Consider the following 19,944-nt stretch of genomic DNA (forward strand, 5'->3'; position numbering starts at 1 on the left):
TTTAAGGGATATGAGAAACAGGTATTGGAAGGTAAGATGAGAAAAAAAAGAAGGCTCAGAACCCATACAGGGGAAACTAGAGAGAAAGGCTGTGTAAAAAAAGTAAAAAACATAATGAAAACAAGGAGCTGGTAAAATAAATAAATAAATAAATAAACACATAACCATACAGAACCAAAAAAGCATACAATTGAATGCAATGGAATGCTGCAGTTGGGTGAGACACCACCTGAGATAACCCACTTCTAAGGAATAAAAAAGCTTCTGTCCGCAGGTGTGTATATATTTGTCTTGGTATATCCAAGCTTGTCTTGTGTAGACATGTAAAAGCATGTGCAATAGCAGCTTTGGAGCTTTGCACACATTAACCTGCATGTTAGAGCTGCGTTTTGCAATTATAAAACTAAATTATTGCTCTCTTTTCCAGAGTAAGGACACCATCTTCCCTTTGCCATCTAACTCATCTGTTTACTTTCAATAAAACAGTCACTCTGCTCATAGGTTTTGGACATCCCACACCACTGACATTCGGATGAAATTTGCCAATATATTGGCCAATATGCCAATATATTAATATATACCAAATATTGCTATGAAGAGCAGGAACAGAATGGACATTAGAAAAGGAGGAAAGGGAAATCATGCCTGGAAGTTACTTAAATTAGAAAGGAGGATTAAATACAGATAATAATCTGAAAGAAAAATAATACAAGCATCTTTTCTTCATTGATAAGTACCATCAAAAAAGGCAATCTGTCATTGGAAATCTTTGTGTAGGATTATTCCTTAAAATAAATGAAAAACTGTCATCAATTTTAACCTGAGCAACAGTTCTAATTGTAAGAGGCCCAAAATGAAGTAGAATATAAACACATATATTTCATCTTTGTTCTCTTCAGAATAGACTTTAGAATTACTTCATATCTGAAACATCATTGCCCTGTCCATAAATTTAATAGAAAAAGATCTGGGTGGGTAGAATGATACTCATCTTGGATGAGGATAAAGATAATTGATTTAAACAGCAAATTTATGTATGTGCTCACAAATCTTATTGCTCCAGTTCTTCGAGACTGAGACACTAAACAATGAGAAAATGTGGATTAATTTACCCAGTGAACATAGCACAGCAAAACTGCTGTATATTAGATCTGTAGATCACATGTACAGTATATTAACTTTACTTAGTAGACAGATAATTATGTTTCAATGTAAAATCCATTAAAAATTATAATAATTAAATATATGTATGACGTGATTAATGATGTGCCAAGATTATGCAGATAATTCATCTTTAATTCAGTAGTTGTCTCACTGCTAACAAATAATAACTAATAGATCACTGTATGTTCTTTACCATGATACATTTATTTTATTAAAATTTCCGAAATACAGAGGTATCTGAACATTTCAATGAATTTCAGCCTAAGGCTCTCAAAGGAAGTAATGCATATTACCACATAGACTCTTGAAAATAAATCTAGCTTATCTCATTTCCTTCTCATTGCAGTCTTTATCCTGAGGAAGAATCAAAATGTCATTGCCATGAGAAAAATTATGTTAGTAGAATCTCTCTCTCTTCATGTACTCTTCTCTGGGCAAGGGATAGGCTTGAAGGTCAGTTCAGTGTTCTCCATCAGTACAAAATCATATCTGCACAGCTGTAGCCTATGAAAGTAGGAACAGAAAAAGTGTGCATAACAGAAGTTTTAAAATCAATTGAAAAATCTTTTAGTATCTTGATTACAATTCCAATATTTACCAACTCTCAGAGATGGTACTCAGGACAACAAAAAACGTCTTCTTGTCAAAGCTTATAACCCTATATTGTACATCACTAGCATAGTTTTGCCAGATTATATACAACCAGAACACCAGATAGATGAAGCATAGTAGCATGAGTATGAAGACTCTCATATTAATCTGAACTGAAAGTTACTAACATTACTGTGCAATACTTCACAAACACATATAGATGTCATGAAAGGTGCCTCTTACGCACCAGATTTTACCTTTTGATGTGAAAGGAAGCTAACTGCACATGTAGGGCAGAGATGATATCTCTGTCCTTCATGAACTACTATAAATAAATAGTGTGAGCTGGACTGGACCAACAAATGACTAGCACACTCTTTTCTCTAAGGGCATATAAAGCTACATGTTACTTGTTTTATTCAAAACTATCCACATTGGTTTGAACTGGCAGTACAACACAATTCACATATAACTGACACATACAGTGAAACACCTAAGGGAAAAAAAGCCAAGAATGTTGTGCCATACACCTTTGCTGTTGCCCATTAGTGTGAGATTTCCAACCAGGGATGGCTCCACCTACATGTGATCACCTGCATGTGATACTGACAGATTTTTGAGGCCCATCAAAGACTTCACAAAGCTAAGGCAGTAGATTTTCCAACTGAGATGATCAAGACAAATTCTGGTAGCTTGTATAATACAAAATAGAATTTAATGCAGTCCCTCATCCACAATTTGTTTTGATTTGAATATAACAGTTTACTACTATATTATTTTTGTAGAGAGAGAGGGAAAAAAAAAGGCATGAAAGCACAGAAATTGAAAGCATTTTAAAAATCCTTAAAAATCCTGTGAGAGAATTCAGAGGACAAAATTTCCACCGGAGAAATGTAAGATCATTACTTGGATACGTTTCTTGGGTTTTTAATTTCAGTTTACAATGCTGCATTTCAGCAACACAACAGCTGAGTATGTTTACAGAGCCTGTTCCCCAAAAGAGGTCATTTCGGAAGGATTCTATCTAATCACAAGGAATACTGTACTTAGACATGATGATGAATGCCAGGAATAAAAACATAGTTTCCAACATACTGTATCACATTTGAAGTGAAATCCATCTAAGTTTGTCATTATCGAGTACATTGAATGGGAGCATGGTGAGTAGGTTTGGCTCTCCAAAGAAGGAACAAAACACAAATATTTTTGGGAAGTAAGGCATTCAGAAACTTTTACTCCACATGTCTTCTCTGACATGAAAAGCAAGGGCTTTGTCCACTCTTTTGTTCAGTAGATATTCAGTAGATAAAAAATTATATTTTTTATTCAGAAAATTATATTTATTCCTTAGCACTCCCACATTTACACACCATCTCTGAGAATAATAGGTCAGTAAACAGTTTTCAGTGATATCCCATTGTTCACTCTCAACCCAAATCAGAGCAGAGAGAGACTCCTATTGTCTTTTATCTCTGTATCTGTCCCTGTTTTTCACCTACTACTTTGCTATGTGAATAATTTAAATATTTTTAAGGTAGTTTCTAGTTGATTATCCTGTATTCAAGTAATTGGTGTAATTACAAGTAACTAAATAAGGTAAATATAGGTAGTCACAATTACATTGAGCAATTATGTAATTATACTAACCAATGGTGATGTAACATCTGCATTTAAATTACCTTCGCATGCTGATTCAACACACGTCTTTCCATCATTATCTTTAAACATCTAATGTGACTACATGACATCTGATAAAGCTCCATAAAGATTTTAGGGGATCTTATATTAAATCAAGTGCATATTACTTTAAGACTAACAAGAGTCAGACTAACAGGTTGAGAAAAGTCAAAACCAAAAAGGAATATTCACTGTAAGTAGAATATAAGTAAAGTAAGTATAAATAAGAAAGAATATTCTCACTCATTAGTTATTTGGGAAGGGAAGGGAAGGGAAGGGAAGGGAAGGGAAGGGAAGGGAGTGTGAAGGGAGGGAAAGGGAAGGGAAGGGTAAGGTTGATAGGATTTAGGGAAGGAAGGGAAGGAAGGGAAGGGAAGGGAAGGGAAGGGAAGGGAAAGAGGAAGGGAAGGGAAGGGAGAGGGAAGGGAAGGGAAAGGGAAGGGAAGGGAAGAAGGGTGGATGGAAAGGGAAGGAAAGGAAAGGGGATATTGGAAGGGACCTTCAAAGGTCATCAGGTCCAATGCCTGACCACTTCAGAGCTAACCAAAAGTTAAAGTATATTACTGAGGGCATTGTTCAAATGCCTCTTGAACACTGACAGGCATGGGACATCAACCACCTCTCTAGGAAGCTTGTTCTAGAGTCTAAGTACACTCACAGTAAAAAACTTCCTAATACCCACTGTGCAGATTTTATTTTAAATTTGGTCTTCGTTGAATCTGCCATTTGTATGAAGAAATACGCATTATAACTCTAAAACACAGTAATACTGATTCTCCAGTGCATTTCCGTACTATTGTTTGTAATACGCTATTATCACAAGTTGGAAAATAAAAATTGTAATTGCTAATGCTATGGTACAGGTAACTTTGAGATGTGAAAAATGAACACATAGTAATGCTGGTAAAATATTTCAAAACATAAATAAATAATGAAAGAATAGTAACAGCACTCAGTATAATAAACATGGATTATTTCATTTTAAGTGCAAGCAAGCACAGACTGCATATTTTGGTCTTGGAGGATCTTTACCATCAAAGTCCTCACAAAGCCACAGGACTAAAAGCTTATTCCAGTCATCAAAGCATCTGAAGTACTTCATTCCATATCTGAATGCAGAAAGCTGTGTGCAGACACATAATTAAAATCAGAAAAGTACTTCATAAAATTCATCTTCAGGAAGAGAATTCACCAGGCTGTCTCTGCTGATTTAAGTCAGGCTAGCCTGCATAAGTGGTCCTTAAGAGCTCCCTTAGACCTGAAAGTCTCAACAGCCTGTTGTAATAAGGAACATGCATGACTTTTACAGGCGCAAGAGATACAAACTGAGAATGCTGTGCACTAGACATTGACGTACAGAACACTTCTTCCATACAAGGAATTTGAGAGAGAGGATTAGAAGGACATTCATGCATTTATGAATATGTAATAAAAAAGTCAATAGAGGCAAGTCCTCATGAGCAGTTTGACTGATACACAACTTTGATACATGACACTCACCTTTCTGGATTATTAAGTGCTTTCAGTCTCATCTGAAGAACCTTAAGCTTGTATTTCTGGCCTACTAAAGTCTTCGTAGAAAAGGTCAATGAAATTTTGGATATTTTCTCAAAATCCTGGTAAAATCCAGTTAATATTTTGACTCTTTTGTATTGCTGAAATGTTGTCACATCACTAAAGAAAAATATAATTTCCAGTCAGTTTTGTTTCTGTTTCTTTTTTAATCTAAGAAATATTCACTATTATTACTAAGGGCAGAGGTCTTACAGATCACCAGAAAGCATTCAGAACAAAGACCAAGATTCAGGGATTAAGGGACATAATTCGTAAAGGAAGAAAGGATCATTTCATTATGAGGAGTGTTGCCTCTTGCACTGAGCCATATCAGATCCAGGAAAAGGAACTGTGGTCAAGACTTAACAACTTGATGATAACTTTAGACTTAGGCTAACACGTCTAAAGCAAGGTTTAGAAAACTTGGGAAATTAGTTCTGTAAGGAGATAACAAAAAATAGGGGGATAAATCATGACATACCTATTTGTCTGTGACTCTACTGTATTTCCAGCATGATCTGTTATTTTAACTTTAATGAAACCTCTCCTAATGCTTTTATTCCAAACAGTAATATCCAGTAAATAGTTGTACACTGCAAAAAGAAATGGGAAATAGTAAGATTCAAGAAATGAACCTTGACAGTACACGACTGCTAGTAGTACTCTGCCAAAAGCATTTACAGGGTAGTAATAGTGATCCTTTACTTGAGGATACCAGCTCAAATCAGAATAAAAAGAATACTGGAAAAATAAATAAATAAAAAGAAATAAAAAAGAAAAAGAAGAAAAAAACTGTTTCATCCAAATGGCTGCCTAGAGTTCTGTGTAATTAATGTGTAATTTCTTTCAATTTTTACATAAAAAGGATTTGCATAAGAAAAAAAACTGCCAACATAGTTAACATGAAAAGCTTGACCTGCCTAATGAAACAAAGGAAAATTAAGTCCTACGTGGCACCTTCAGTTCTTGGCAAGCTTTGCAAAGTGGAGATGTTTGAGTTAGTAATGTGGTGAAACTACCACATTATCTACAAAAGTTAAGTGTCCAGAAAATAGAAGAGGTACACTGGCAGGAAGAGAGAGGAACAGCACTTGTGCAAGCTTTGTGGATTGGCAAGGTGGGAGGTTAGCTAGGTGAGCAGATTAGTCAGGATGCAACTGCTGAAGAGAGACATTATTCTGGAGGACAGCACACACATGATCTGTCCTGCCACACATTAAGAAACGCTGACCTAGCCTTCTAGTGCACTTCTGCATCCACCACTCATACTGTAATTGTGCTATGGCTATCCAGAGGAGGTACAGCTTTACTAAGTGAGGAATCCAATTCAAACTTTTTTGTCATTTTTATGTGATGTTAGTCTTTAAAATTCACTACTAAAAGACTGAGACTCACCTTGAATGAAAAGCTTGCTGTCATGTTTACACTATTAGCTTAGTTTACAGACTCTTGTTTATTTCTATTATTTTCTCATGTTTCTAAACATCTAAGAATTCAAATAAGGCTTAGTTAGTAAACTGCCTCTTTTTCAGACCATTTTATTACACTTATTTTTATTCATAACTCCACATATTTTCCCTAAAACTTATGCTGTCATTACAACACTTATTATTCCTTTCCATATATCTCCAATATTTGTATTAATCTGTTTTCTTTCTTCTGACACCCCTGTTCTAAACTACTGTATGTAATACTTTTTATTATGTGTTACATTTTTCCACCAGGAAGAACCAGAACTTTCCCTACATGGATCTCTGATAAATGCCCAGACATTTAACAAATATAAAAGCAAAGAAAAGCCATATTTTAATCCGGGAGGAATAAGACAAGGAGAACAAGTGGCCCATTCAGCCTTGAGAGCAAAAAAGAGCAAACTCCAAGCCAACCTGATAGGGGGAGAGGAGTGGTTTTTGCAAACATGTAGTTCAGCAGAAAGATCACTGGGAAGAGGAATTATTTTTCTTATGTGGGTCAGGAAGGGCCAGTGGGAGAAGATTTGACTTGGGCGGTTTACTGAAGAAGGTCTGGGCAGAGTCTGGAGTGTACAGAGGGCACCTCTGCAGTTTTAAGTTTGTCACACTTGAAGTGCAATCAGCGACCCAAATGTTGTTCATCCTCCATCTGCCACACTGAATGCATATATGTAAGCAAATTGAAGTTTGTACCTTGGGCTTTGTTATCCAAGTCTTTTTCACTGCACACCAAGACAACATTTTTTATCAGTCAGCTGTATAAATAACCCTACCACCATGTTATGTAGTATCTATCACACCTTCATTAACCTCTCCAAAGCCTTTTGGCAGAAATGGTGATGAAGTAAGCACAATTAACGTAGTAGCAAGAGATATTCAGTCTCTGGTCTCAAAGCTTGCCAAGATTATGAAAAAAGTTAATAGGAAATTTCACTTTAGTTCCATCTAAGCTCATCCTTATGCACCAAATCAAAGAACCTGTAACATTATCATTTAGAAGAAGAGTGTAGATTTTCTTGATAAAAACAGAAATTAGATAAGAATTTAGCCCTCTGGATGGAAAGTTAAATATCTAAACTGTTCTAGCTAAGCCCCATGCCATGAGTGCTCATTTCAGCGTAGCATAACCCTAATAAAGTTAACTAGGTTTTCACTCCACTTTTTTCCTCACATGGAGATACAGAACTTAAAAAGCAAGAGCAACTTTAGTTCACTTTGGACACTTCCCTTTCTAGGGAGGAACATACAAGTGTTTCTTCCTCCAACCTGGCATTAGGGTTTTGCTCTCTGAAAATGACAGGAATTTTTCCATCTGGGCAGATTCACACAGTCCATTTTTTCCCCTGTCACTTGATTCTCATTTTTCAGCTTCCTTATTCCTCTGACAGTAAATCTCATTACTTTTGAAGTCGTATTTCTTTCTCAGTTCACGTATTCCTAACTCTTCTGCCATAATCACTCTTCTCCTTCCCCCAGGCTGCAGACTTATGCTTAGCTCGTGGTTTATTCCACCCTTTCATACTGCAATGAACAATACCCTACTAATCTTAACATGCATTCACTTCAAATCAGATAACAAATGACAAACATAACACTTCATGCAGAGTTTGCTGTGTATACATGTGTATGCATGTGTATTTAGTTACTCACTGCAGAATGGGTCTTTATCTGAAGTATCAAAATAAGCTCTCACTGGTGAATTTCTGAAAATTAACTGTTTTTTCCAGCTGTCAGCATAATAACCTGAAATTGAAAGTTTAAATGTTTTGTTTCAGATATTTAGCAATATGACACACAAAAGTTACAGATTTGGCTTTAACTTTCTAAAACATTGTATTAGAAAGTAATTGACTTGGAAAATGCAGGAATCCCCTAAGTATAACAGAATGTAATATATATGTATTTCATTTTTATCATTCATTAGTATGACTAAAATTATCAGAATCCAATAGCTGGAATTTATTTAGTCTAGGTTCAAAAAATGGTGTTTATAAAACACTACAGAGGTAATAAAAATAAACCTAAAAAAGTACAGAACAGGTTCAGATTTAGTAAAATTTGTTCCTTTCTTTCTTGAGTCATTAAAGTAAGCATTTTTAAACCCTGTAGTCTATAACTGTGGCTATTCTCTAATAAAATATTAGACATCTATTAAATTCTTGGATGCAATGTATTTTCATTTTATGCAATTTGCTTTCTGGTCTTGGGTCTTAATAATAGTCCTTGTTTCTAAAATAGCTGATGACATTTTGTCTGTCTCATTTATTTAACTAGAATATACAGTGAGGGCTAGATCTAGGCTGCAGAGGTCACTGCAAGACAGCAAGTGGAAAAGCCTGAGTAAGAAGGATGCTGTTTTTCTACCCAGTTCCCAGATGCAGCAACCTGACGTTTCCTTACTAGTTTTATGGGTATTTAAAAAAGAAAAAAAGGTGTCAGCTGATTGGTCAAATATTTCTTCAGCTCAGGAAATCTCCCAACTTGCATCAAAAATGGCTAATAACAATTCTGGGGAAGTACTCAAGTCTTCTCATCCTACTATAAAGTACTGTAATAGCAGGTTCTTATTGTAAAGTAGCATACAGATATGTCTGGGCTTTCTCTTCAGACTTGACCTAGTATATGAATTTAAGGATGTGAAGAAGATAGAGTATGAAGTGGAAGTTAACTTCTGTTTACATACTCTAAAAATGTAGTTCTAGTGAAAATCCTGCCCTGCCATCTAGCAAATGCTCACGTTACTGTAGCTGCTTTCAAATTGTCTCTAGATCTTCTTTAAAAGTAATAAAGCCCCAAACAACTAAAGCCTCTACAAATAAGAATTTGATTCAAAAAGAAGATCCAGAGACTCCATGAAGTTGGTATAAATGTTATTACTCTCAAACAAAAAACACAGGTTCTCTAGGAATGGTAGCACAGTATGAGAGCCGAACATGATGGACTAAGCAGAAGCAGTTTATCTATAGAGATAAAATGCATTCTGAATCCATTTCAGTCTAGAAAGCCTGATAAAGATTAGGAACATTCAGTACTCCAACAGAGATAACTGTGAAGAAGATTAAGCCTTAAACTTTATACAGTTTAAAACAGTGTGCAGCTCTGTACTCAACCAATTTGTTGATTCCTTAACTATATTCTACAGATCTCTGGTGAAAGCCCAGAAAGAGCAAGTCTGAATTCCTTGGAAAATCTCACCCATTCCAAAGCAGAGTAATTCTTACCCAGTACTGGACAGGACATTGGTTGGAAAGCTTCACAATCAACACATTTTCCTTTCCTATACTCTAAGTAGGAGTCACAAGGATATGCTGTTATGTTGCACTTCCTTTTCAAAGATGATAAGAAGAGAAAGACAGACCTTTGGTGGTCACATTTAAAATACTGAAAACCTTCAGGAAAGAAAAAATAAAATATCCATGTAATGCATCATAATTTTTCTTCAGGAAAGAAAAGATATTAACTGGATTTTCAACTTAACTAGGTCATTCTTTGTTAGCCATGATTTTATTCCCTGTTTAGTTGACCTTCAAACATAAAAAAAAAAAAAAAAAAAAAAAAAGGATACACAAACACATCAAGAAGAAATTGAATTGGACTGTTATGAATATTGGAGGTATGAAGAAAAATATCTGCAGGATTTTATATGCAAGAAACAGTCTGTCTACTACTCTCTATCAAAATTGTCACCACTTTATTATCAAGCACGAGCCTGCACTACAATTGGCCTTACAGTCAGTTAGCTAAGTGTAACATTTAGGTAGAAAAGCTGCTGTAAATAGCACTTCAGAATTTCTTCCATCCAGGTTTATGTATAAAAAAATCCTTTCCCTCCTAGCAAAAAAAGAAATGTGTGGATAAGGATGATACCTCTTAAGGGACCGTGCCATACTCACAGGCACCCACGTGGAAGCCCTGTGCTTTTGATGCAGCTATAATTCATACCAGCAATATGCAGAGTTGTAATAGAAATATGGACATTTCTATATATACCAAAAATGAGTAAATAAAAATGATAGCAACTTTTCTTCAAATTTATGGAGGCTGAAACTATTGCAGTTCTGCAGGAAAACATCATGCAATAAAGTGCTTTCTTCTTGATGAGTACAAAAGTCCTGTTCAAAACCTAAGACATCTTTGCCAACCAGATGTAACTCAAGACACATAGTAAAGACCTAAAACCCTTGCTTTCTGTGTCATATGCAGGTAACCCTGCCCAAACCATTCACATCTTCCCCCACAGCACTTTCCCTCACCCCTGGCCACATATGAATATGGGAAAAAAATGATAATTACATGCAGGTTATATATACAATAAGAAAGATACAATGGAATATGCATGCTTATGGAAAGTTCACTATAAAAAATAGAACAATATCTGTGTTATTTTTCATATGTTGAATGTGAATGAGAAAGGAAAGAGTAAGCATACAATGCCCTCAGACCCCATATTATTGAGTATGTGCAGAGTCCATTTTCAGGTTAATCTTTTCTTATTAGATCTTGAAGTCATTTCCCTTTAATTGAACAAACTTTTATTTACCACTGAATACAGTTTGTGGACAACCAGGCTGATCCTTTCCTCCATTTGGATAAAAATCAATGCTTCCTAAAGGTTTCTTGAAACCTAGTGCTAAAAACATCACAAATTAAAACTTAAGCAGAATTATCCAATGAACAATTTATTATATAAATGTATTACAAAATAATATGGAGATTTTAAGGAAAACATTTGAAATATATTGTTTGTTTTTAATGATATTAATCTTGAGTTGAAATTCATGATTTTTTCCTTCTTTTAAGAAAGTTATTCACTCTTATTGACTCTTATTAAGCACAATAAAATGGATAGAACAGAAGCAACTCTGCAGTACTGTAGATATTTTGTATTTGCACAATGAAATTTATGAAACTCATGCACTCTCTAGCAACAAAAATTAATTACCAGTGTACAATTGAGTAGTATTTCCCATTTTTTGCACAAGATTGGATTCTGAACTACACTAATATAAACAGTGCACCACAGTAGAAAAATCCAAACTTCTCCTGTCCCATGAGAGAGAGATTTAGCTCAATCTGACCTATCTTTCTTTTTAGCTTTCTTATTTACTTAATGGGAGCATTACAAATAATTGGTATTTTACAGCTTCATATATAAGTTTGTATAGTAAGATGCTATATATTAGTACCATTAAAGAAACTGATGGGAAATTTGTGACAAGTGTGGTAGATTTGAAAGGTTTGCTTCTATTTTTGGGAAGAAAACAAAACCAGATTATTGTATAGATGAAGCAGACTACAACATTCTTACAATAATGAGATTCTATTTTGAATTGTAAGCAGTAGATCTGTGCAGTGATAGAACTGAGTCTGGTTTTCTGAGAACAGACTTTAATTAGGTGATAATGACTGAATTTCAACATACAGGTTCAATGACTCTATCATAATAAGAGGATATTCATGCTAAACTATTTTGCAAAGAATAATCTTGTAAATTAATGCAATGTGTGCAGTTTTATTCAATGTGCAAAGTTCTTTTTTTGTTTTGATTCAGAAGTCATATACTATAACAAAACAGACATAAATGACTACACTTGCATGGCATTCAATAGACTCATGACTCCAAAGTTATCTACATGTACCTTTAGTTAGCTGTTGGAAATGAGAGCTACTCCAATACTTTCAGGTTCAGTTATTGAAATGAAACAATAACAGGTCATGAATGCTTAGTTCATAAGTGAAGATGAGTCTCATTTACTTGAGAAACATACCATAATAACATGCAAGAGACTTTAACAGCATACATGTTGTCAAGAGTCAAGAGCCCAGAAATCCACACAACAACACAAAACTACTGCAACGCTATATGGATGTTCCCAAAACAGCTTAACAATTCCCTTTCCCTTTTCTGCCTTTCCTCAAGTTGAAATAGTAAAGTTCAAGTTACCATCAGTATCCGTATGAATTACATCAACGAATTGTGCATCAGTACGATCCAATCTGTCCTCTGGTAGTACACTATTGAACAAAGGGCCTGCTGGATCAAGACCTGCATAAAAATAATGCTAGCATTACACATTCTAATGTCTGTTTCTAAAGTTACACTCAAGACTGACGTTAGAGTATTATTTATTATTGACTCACACATTTTTTTAGGAGTAATGATAATAAGAAAAAACATAGTTTCCAGTTTTCTACATGCTAAGCAAAGCATGAGGTCCTAGCACAGGAGTAATGAACCCAGATCTTTGAATTTCTCTCTCTTCTAGTATGTTGTGCTCATCTCCCCATTCTCCAGAAGAACTACAAGCAAATTATATTAAGGATCAAATCAGATGAATTCATTTTCTCTTTTCCCCCAGAAAATATCATTCCTAATATATATTTCATAAGAATAAAAATGTAATGAAACGTAACTACTCTTGCCACCAGAACTCAAGATGGAGATAGCTTGGATGGAGACAACTTCAAGCAAGCCTCAATCATTTCACAGGTTAGTATTAGAATTTGTAACAGTTGTTATAGAAAAATAAGTGAAATGCTAGTTTTTTTATCACATTTTAATCTGAAGAAGATTTGGAAATCTTAGACTCCATCAACTATGCAGAAACTCAGCATATTGCTTAAGTGATATTTGGATGTAACATTCAGTTTTCATTTGGGAGACTAGAAGTGAACAAATTGGGAATTTAAAACTGTAACTTATGTCCTTAAGGAAGAATCTATTTTTATTTTTTTCACTTATACAATTGATGCATTTTCCTTATTGTATGTTCCTAAATAATCAGTACTTATATGTCATTATTTCAGTGCTAGAGTCAATATGATCCACAACTATGATGAGCAAGCAAAGTGCATTAGAATACAAGTCTCAGGATTAAAAGCGTTACCCGTAATTCTGCCAAGTTTGCCTTTATACTTCTGTCCAACAAAACCAGCAATATGAGCCCCCAGACTAACACCAATCATATACATAGAGTCAAGAGAAGCTCCAGCTGCCTATGAGAAAACAATAGAAAACAAAACACACTCATGGTTAACTAGGCATCAGAAGACTGATTTAACGTTTGCATTTGGCTGATACTCTATATCTAACTCTAACTTTAAAAACAAATGGAAATTACAAACTTTGTTTCAGTTTGAAATTCTGTACTAGTTATATAATGCAGTAACTATGAAATGCCTATAAGAATGTAGAAAGGAAGCCTGAGTCACATTTCTTCCAGTCACACCAGCTTATTTGAAGAAGGAGAACACAAAGACAGAAGAGGAAGACAATCACCAGATACAAGAAAAATGAACCAAAATCACAGACTAGGGGGAAAAAACCTTCTGCTTTATCTTTCCTGAAAAATAGATAAAAATACTATACCATTAACAAAGCTCAGATGAATAATGGTGTCTGATGTTCACTTGTAGGAAAGGCCTAACATGGCCATTCCCCAAGGAAAGCAGTACTCTATTACAATACACCTGTGAGAATATCTGCAAAATGATGGGATGACAAGTAGAATCTGAAATTTTAAAGCATCTCAAAATGAATTACCACAGACCTTTCAACAGCTTGCAAGTATGGAACAGATAGCTGGGGGATAAATGGAATAAAAGATGCTATAAGATTTTTTATTCATTTGATTACAGATATAAATTTAAGGCCCACTGAAGAACACTGGCACCAAAATTCTTTCATCAACCGCCTCTAGAATCCAGAAGTATATGTGACTTTGAGACAAATGTTGATATATGTTGATATATCGATCAGTGATTTTTCTTTTGAAGTCCTCAATTACAGTAATTTATTAATGGTAAAAATGTGTGATGTTTTGCAATATCTAATTGTTTTGTATTACTTAAATAGCTTTCACTGTACCTTCCCACAGGTGCTTTCTCTGTTTCCAAAAGACCTAAAAATTCCAGCTGGCTAAAGGAATGAGATGCACTTCTATACATATATTCAGTGAAAGAGAAATGAGAAGGCATGAGAAATTAAAATTGCATCCAAAGTTAGTAAATACTTTGTTAAAGGAACATCACTTAATACTGCTCACTGTGCTTCTCTTTAGACATAAATATATTTTAAACACTCATTTTCACACAAACTATGCTATTTAAGCTTATTTAGACAGATACAGCTCTATGTCTTACCAGCATCTGGTCAACATAGTTCTTCAGTATTTCTGCAACTTTTCTGCAGTTTTCAACAGCAGTTGTATAAATCACAGTTGTAGCACCACGATTCCAATCAACTATAATGAGATTAATATCCTCAGAAGACAGTAAGAGCTTCTTCATTTCACCTAGCCATGCCGGTTGAGATCCTGTTGGTCTGAAGCCATGAATAACAAAGACAGTTTTCTTGGAGGTATTAAGATACTCAGATGAAGTAACATTATGTTCAATGAGTCTCTCAGAACAATCTTGATTTTCCCTTGTGTATAGTAGTAGCTGGACTTGAAGTTCTGTTCCAGACAAAGCATAGCCTATATTAAGATCTGTAAATTCAGGACATTTTTCCTCCTCATCTGAAAATAAATAAATAAATAAATAAATAAATAAATAATCTAAATATTAGACCGTAATCTGGAGAGTCATGATGAAATATGAAATATCACATGAAATATCGCCTCTTCACTTTCTTTTCTACATTCACCCACTAAATGTGAAGAATCTGCACTGTATTCACTACAGGTCTTTGGAATGACGTGCCAGAATGAGTACTGAATGTCAAAGAACCAGAGTTAAACTATTTACTTTGCAGACATCACTATGTTCTTCCAAACAAATATGAAACCAAGCTTTCTAAATATTTCTGAACTATAATTGTTTCGAATTACAAATTCGCATCTAGTGTTGATAAAATCATTGGCTTAACCATCAAATGTAGGTTCTTCCTTTATCACAACCAGTGTGTGATGTATAAAACAGGAAGACTGCTGTGTTTTTTTCTTCCCCTTTTCTGCCAGGGGTGTGAAAGTTCCTAACTCTTACACCTTATTGGCTGTTCTACCAACAAGAAACAATAAAGAATGATCCAGCATCCTTCTCTAATTGTGGACTGACCCAATTACACCATTACCAACAAATAAAGAAACAAAGGATACTGTTCTGGATCTGAAAAAAATAAGAAGCTGTAAGATTGTTGCACATAGGGGACATAAGAAAACACACAGTGTTTAGCATTTCTATACTCAGACAATTGTGGTACAAGAGCTTAAGCTTTAGATAAGTCAGGACCAACATAAGGATGGAGATTTCCAAGAGTCTATGAAGATTTCTATTTTTTCCTGTGTACATATCAATACCAATCCATAAAGAATTAGAAAAGAACCTTTAGCTATTGAGGTGATACCACATGGAAAGTGACTTCAGGATTCTGGGCACAGCTCCTTTGCCTGTTCTTCTGTATGCTCACTCCTGTTCTTCTGTATGCTCACTCCAGATTCTCTACACTTTTAGCCATTTTATGAGCAAATAAATTTGGGCCAGTCTCTGGACCTCTAGTGGGCTACTTCATATAAAGTCAATATTCACGCCATTACCCATTCTGTGAAACAAGAGACAGCCAAATTCTAGAAAGCAAAACTAGGAAGAGGAATAGTGCCTACTCAGTTCCTTAAAAAAAAAAAAAAAAAAAAAAAAAAAAAAAACCCTTGATTTTCTTAGTAATTTTTTAGTTAAGGGGGAGATAGTTCCAGCTCATCTTTTACCAGCATGCAATCAAATCCAGTATAGTTGTGCATCTTCTCAGACACAGAACCCCCTACAGTTTATAAAGTTTTTCAAAGGATGCAAGCACAAGGTGTAACAAAGCAACTGAAAAATATATTTGATATCATAGTGTGGATCTAAAAGCTGAGTAATATTTGCATAACTTAACTACCAAACTTAAGATGCAGTAAAGATGCAGTGAGAAAACTAATAATACTAACTTATGAAACACTAATTTCAGAGAACTAACTTAGTTCCTAAAACAACACTATTTGAGGAAACTAGACCAGTCACCTCTAGGACAAACCCAATGTCTACAGTGACTTCAGCAGTCACCACTGGAATGAGCAGCAGAAAAAACAATGGAAATTTGCAAACCTGAATGGAATTAAAGTTACAGCATTTAAGGAGTGACCTGAAACTTACTGTCTCACATTGACAAGACAACAGTTTCGTGCCCATTATTACCTTATAATTAAAGACAATACCTGTAAGAATAGAATCTGAAAAATATTAAAGTTGCCCATATTTCAAAACTAATATCACAGTTCTCTTAAGATAGACATTGAATCATTTAAATAACTTTTATTGTGATTACTGGACAGGTTATTGACTAACTGCTGATACAGGAAGACAACTCAAACTCGTTGTAGAAATTTATCCAAGAAAAATTCTGGAATCAAGAACTGCTCAGCTGTCTTGAATTTAGTGGAAGTGGTATTCAAGAACCTGGCAAAATGTTATACAATTGATATGATTCTGAAATGGTATAAGAACATTTCACGTTTATGTCTAGTTTTCATACAATAATAAATGACAACAAAACTAAAAATTCAAACACACAAGCATCACATACAAACTATATAATAATAGAACAGGCACTTTGTTACATTTTTGCTAATCAAATTCATAGGTAAAGTATGAAATTATTTCATTTTTTTCCCTAATATTCTTAAATCCAAGCTCTGTCCCTGATCCTTACAATGTAATTCCTACATTTCTAACATGCAAATGAATTCTAATAAGATATCGTAAATGTCGACAAGTTTCTTCATATTACTCTAAATGTTTTGATTTCTTGTCGCATTATCTGGTTCGCAGAAATAATCGTTCACTTTTTCTAAATCAATTGAATGACACTGACATACAACAGAGATGCAGTCTGGTTCATGTAAAGGAGAAAAGTATCATAAGGAATGCATTTTAACTGATGAAACCTATTTACTTGCTGAGAAACATGAAACAGAAGAAAACTCATTTACTTAAGTCTGAGAAATGGGAGCAGAATCATTGAGTGAAAAGTGAATAGAGAAAAATGGTTACAGTGAATTAGGTAAGTACTATACATAAACATTCAGATTCACTGTTTTAAATTGTTTAGTAATGAATCATTAAGGGGACTTTTTTCAAATGTCTCTTTGTCTTTGACACCTGGAAGCAATACCCAGCTGCCCTTTGTGCACATTTGTGGGAGTAATCAAACACACTTTTCTGTACAATGAGAAAATACAAACAGGGGTTGGGCAGTTAAATATGCAGCTTAAATCAGTTAGAACACACTTTCAACTTTCCTGTGTATGTTTGTAGCCATCGTGTCTTAAGTTCACATGGCCTTCCTGTAACTAAATTTTACTATTTAAAATATAACACTTAACTTGAAAAGCTGTCAACATAGCAAATTGCCAATAAACTCCAAACGTACTTTAATATGCTAGATCTAGTTTACAATTAGCTCTGTACAAGGTGCACATACCTGAGCATGACTCTGTACAAAGTACAGCGAGAGATAAAGTATCAGACTTTGTTCTATTTACTTTAAAATAAGAACCTTTGGCTGAGTTTCAAACTGATCAAATTCTCTTCACCAACCCTCTGCTTCATTATGCACACTACACAGGATTTAGTCTTTTGGCCAACTTAAATAAAGAAATGTTAGTTTTCGTTACCTTAATAGAGCCCTGAGTCCATATCACAGACAAGAAGATAATAGTTCTTACCTGATTCCACACAGTACACAAAACAGATGAAGAAAAACAACTTTAACATGCGGAAACGGAGAAAAGTACTATGTAACATCCTGAAATGAGTGACAAGCTAAATGCTTCCTTATAGCATGCTAGATTTTTAACTTAACTGAATGCTACTGATGAAGTAGGTTACATGGAGATTAGGAAGCAGAAAGTAAAACTGTGGTCAAACTTCTGCAATTCATGACTCCTCCTATTGAATGACTTCAGAAGGTAGGGTGGTTTCTGGGCTTTCAGTGTTGGGACTATTTTTTTAATCTATTTCCCCCTCTCTTTGGTTATCACCAGGTTGACACGTAAGCAATTGACGTTACATATCACTGACAACTCCATTACACCCATGGAACTTAGGAAGCAGAGTGACTACGTGTACATCACATTAGATGCTCACCATGTATGCTTTTTTTCAAGTCTGTCACTCGTGTAATTAGGAACACTGAGCTGGGTAAAAGATACTTGCCACAAAAAGACATTGGGGTGACAGAAGAATTTTTCTATAAGAACTTGAAAATAATCAGAGAATCATAAAATCATATTCTGAGTTGGAAAAGACCTACAGGTATCATCAATTTCAACTAAAAGAATCATAGAATTATAAATGGTATAGGTTGGGAAGGACCTTAAAGAACATCTAGTTCAAACTTCACTGCTGGGGGCAGTGTTGCCACCCACCAGCTCAGGCTGCCCAGCACCCCATCCAGCCTGGTCTTGAACACCTCCTAAGATGGGGTATCCACAGTTCCTCTGCACAACCTGTTCCAGTGCCTCATCTGAGTAAAGCAAAATTCCTCCTAATATCTAATTTTAATCTCCCCTTTCTTAGTTTAACACTATTCCCTCTTGTTGCCTATGCTATTTGCCCATGTAAAAAGTCAGTCTCCCTTCTATTTATAAGCTCCCCTAAATGCTTCTTGAACACCAGCAAGTTTGCTTCCATGACTGCAGGTCTAGGGAGCCTGCTCCAGTGCCAAGCCATCCTCTCCATTAAGAACCTTTTCCTAATATTCAACCTCTACCAGCACAATGCAGAGAGGGACAGTCCCTTACCTCAAATGACTAGCAATTCAGATCCTATATACCATACCCCAGGGTATGGTTGGCTCTTTTCAATATAGCCAGATGTTACAAGAAAATCTTACTGGACACAAGCAAACAACAGTTAGGCAGCCTCCATATAAATGCCACTGAAAACGCTTGATACTGGAACCAGTAATGAGCTCCTGGAAAACATCAAAAGAGGCATAGCCAGCACAGCTGGGAAGTGATTTTCCCCTTCTACTCTGCCCTTGTAAGTCCCCACCAGGAGTTCTGCATCCAAGCCTGGGGGCCCCAGTAGAAGAAGGATGCAGAGTTGTTGGAGCCGGTCCAGTGCGGGGCCATGAAGATGATCAAAAGACTGGAGTACCTCTCCTATGAACAAAGGTTGAAGGAGTTGGGCTTGTTTAGATTGGACAGAAGAAAGCTCCAGGGAGACTTAATTGCCACCTTCCACTACTAAAATGGAGCTTATAGGCAGGAAGAGAACTGTTTCTACATAGCCTGATAGTGATAGGACAGGGATGAATGGGAAATTTAGGTTAAATGTTAGGAAAAAGCTCTTTACTCAGAGAGTAGTGAGGCACTGGCACAAGCTGTCCAGAGGGACTGTGGAGGCATTCAAGGCCAGGCTGGATGGAATCATGGGCAAGCCTGATTTATTGGTTGGCAACCCTGCTCACAGCAGGGGGGTTGGAACTCGGTGATCTTTAAGGTCC

At 35.4% G+C, this 19,944-nt stretch overlaps 1 protein-coding gene across 1 annotated transcript; it reads right to left on the reverse strand.

Annotated features, from left to right (window-relative positions):
- Positions 1 to 1,349: 1,349 nt before the first annotated feature.
- LIPI (lipase I) lies at positions 1,350 to 18,532 on the reverse strand. Its single transcript, XM_015880240.2, has 10 exons — positions 18,161 to 18,532; positions 14,601 to 14,977; positions 13,346 to 13,454; positions 12,403 to 12,504; positions 10,999 to 11,088; positions 9,680 to 9,847; positions 8,109 to 8,201; positions 5,468 to 5,579; positions 4,933 to 5,106; positions 1,350 to 1,668 (listed from the first exon to the last, which is right to left on the reverse strand). Exons 1-10 carry the CDS (start codon positions 18,237 to 18,239, stop codon positions 1,581 to 1,583), a joined length of 1,392 nt encoding a protein of 463 aa, XP_015735726.1. The 5' UTR covers positions 18,240 to 18,532; the 3' UTR covers positions 1,350 to 1,580.
- Positions 18,533 to 19,944: the final 1,412 nt, after the last annotated feature.

This window comes from Coturnix japonica, chromosome 1, assembly GCF_001577835.2.
Source record: "Coturnix japonica isolate 7356 chromosome 1, Coturnix japonica 2.1, whole genome shotgun sequence".
Lineage (NCBI taxonomy): Eukaryota > Metazoa > Chordata > Aves > Galliformes > Phasianidae > Coturnix > Coturnix japonica.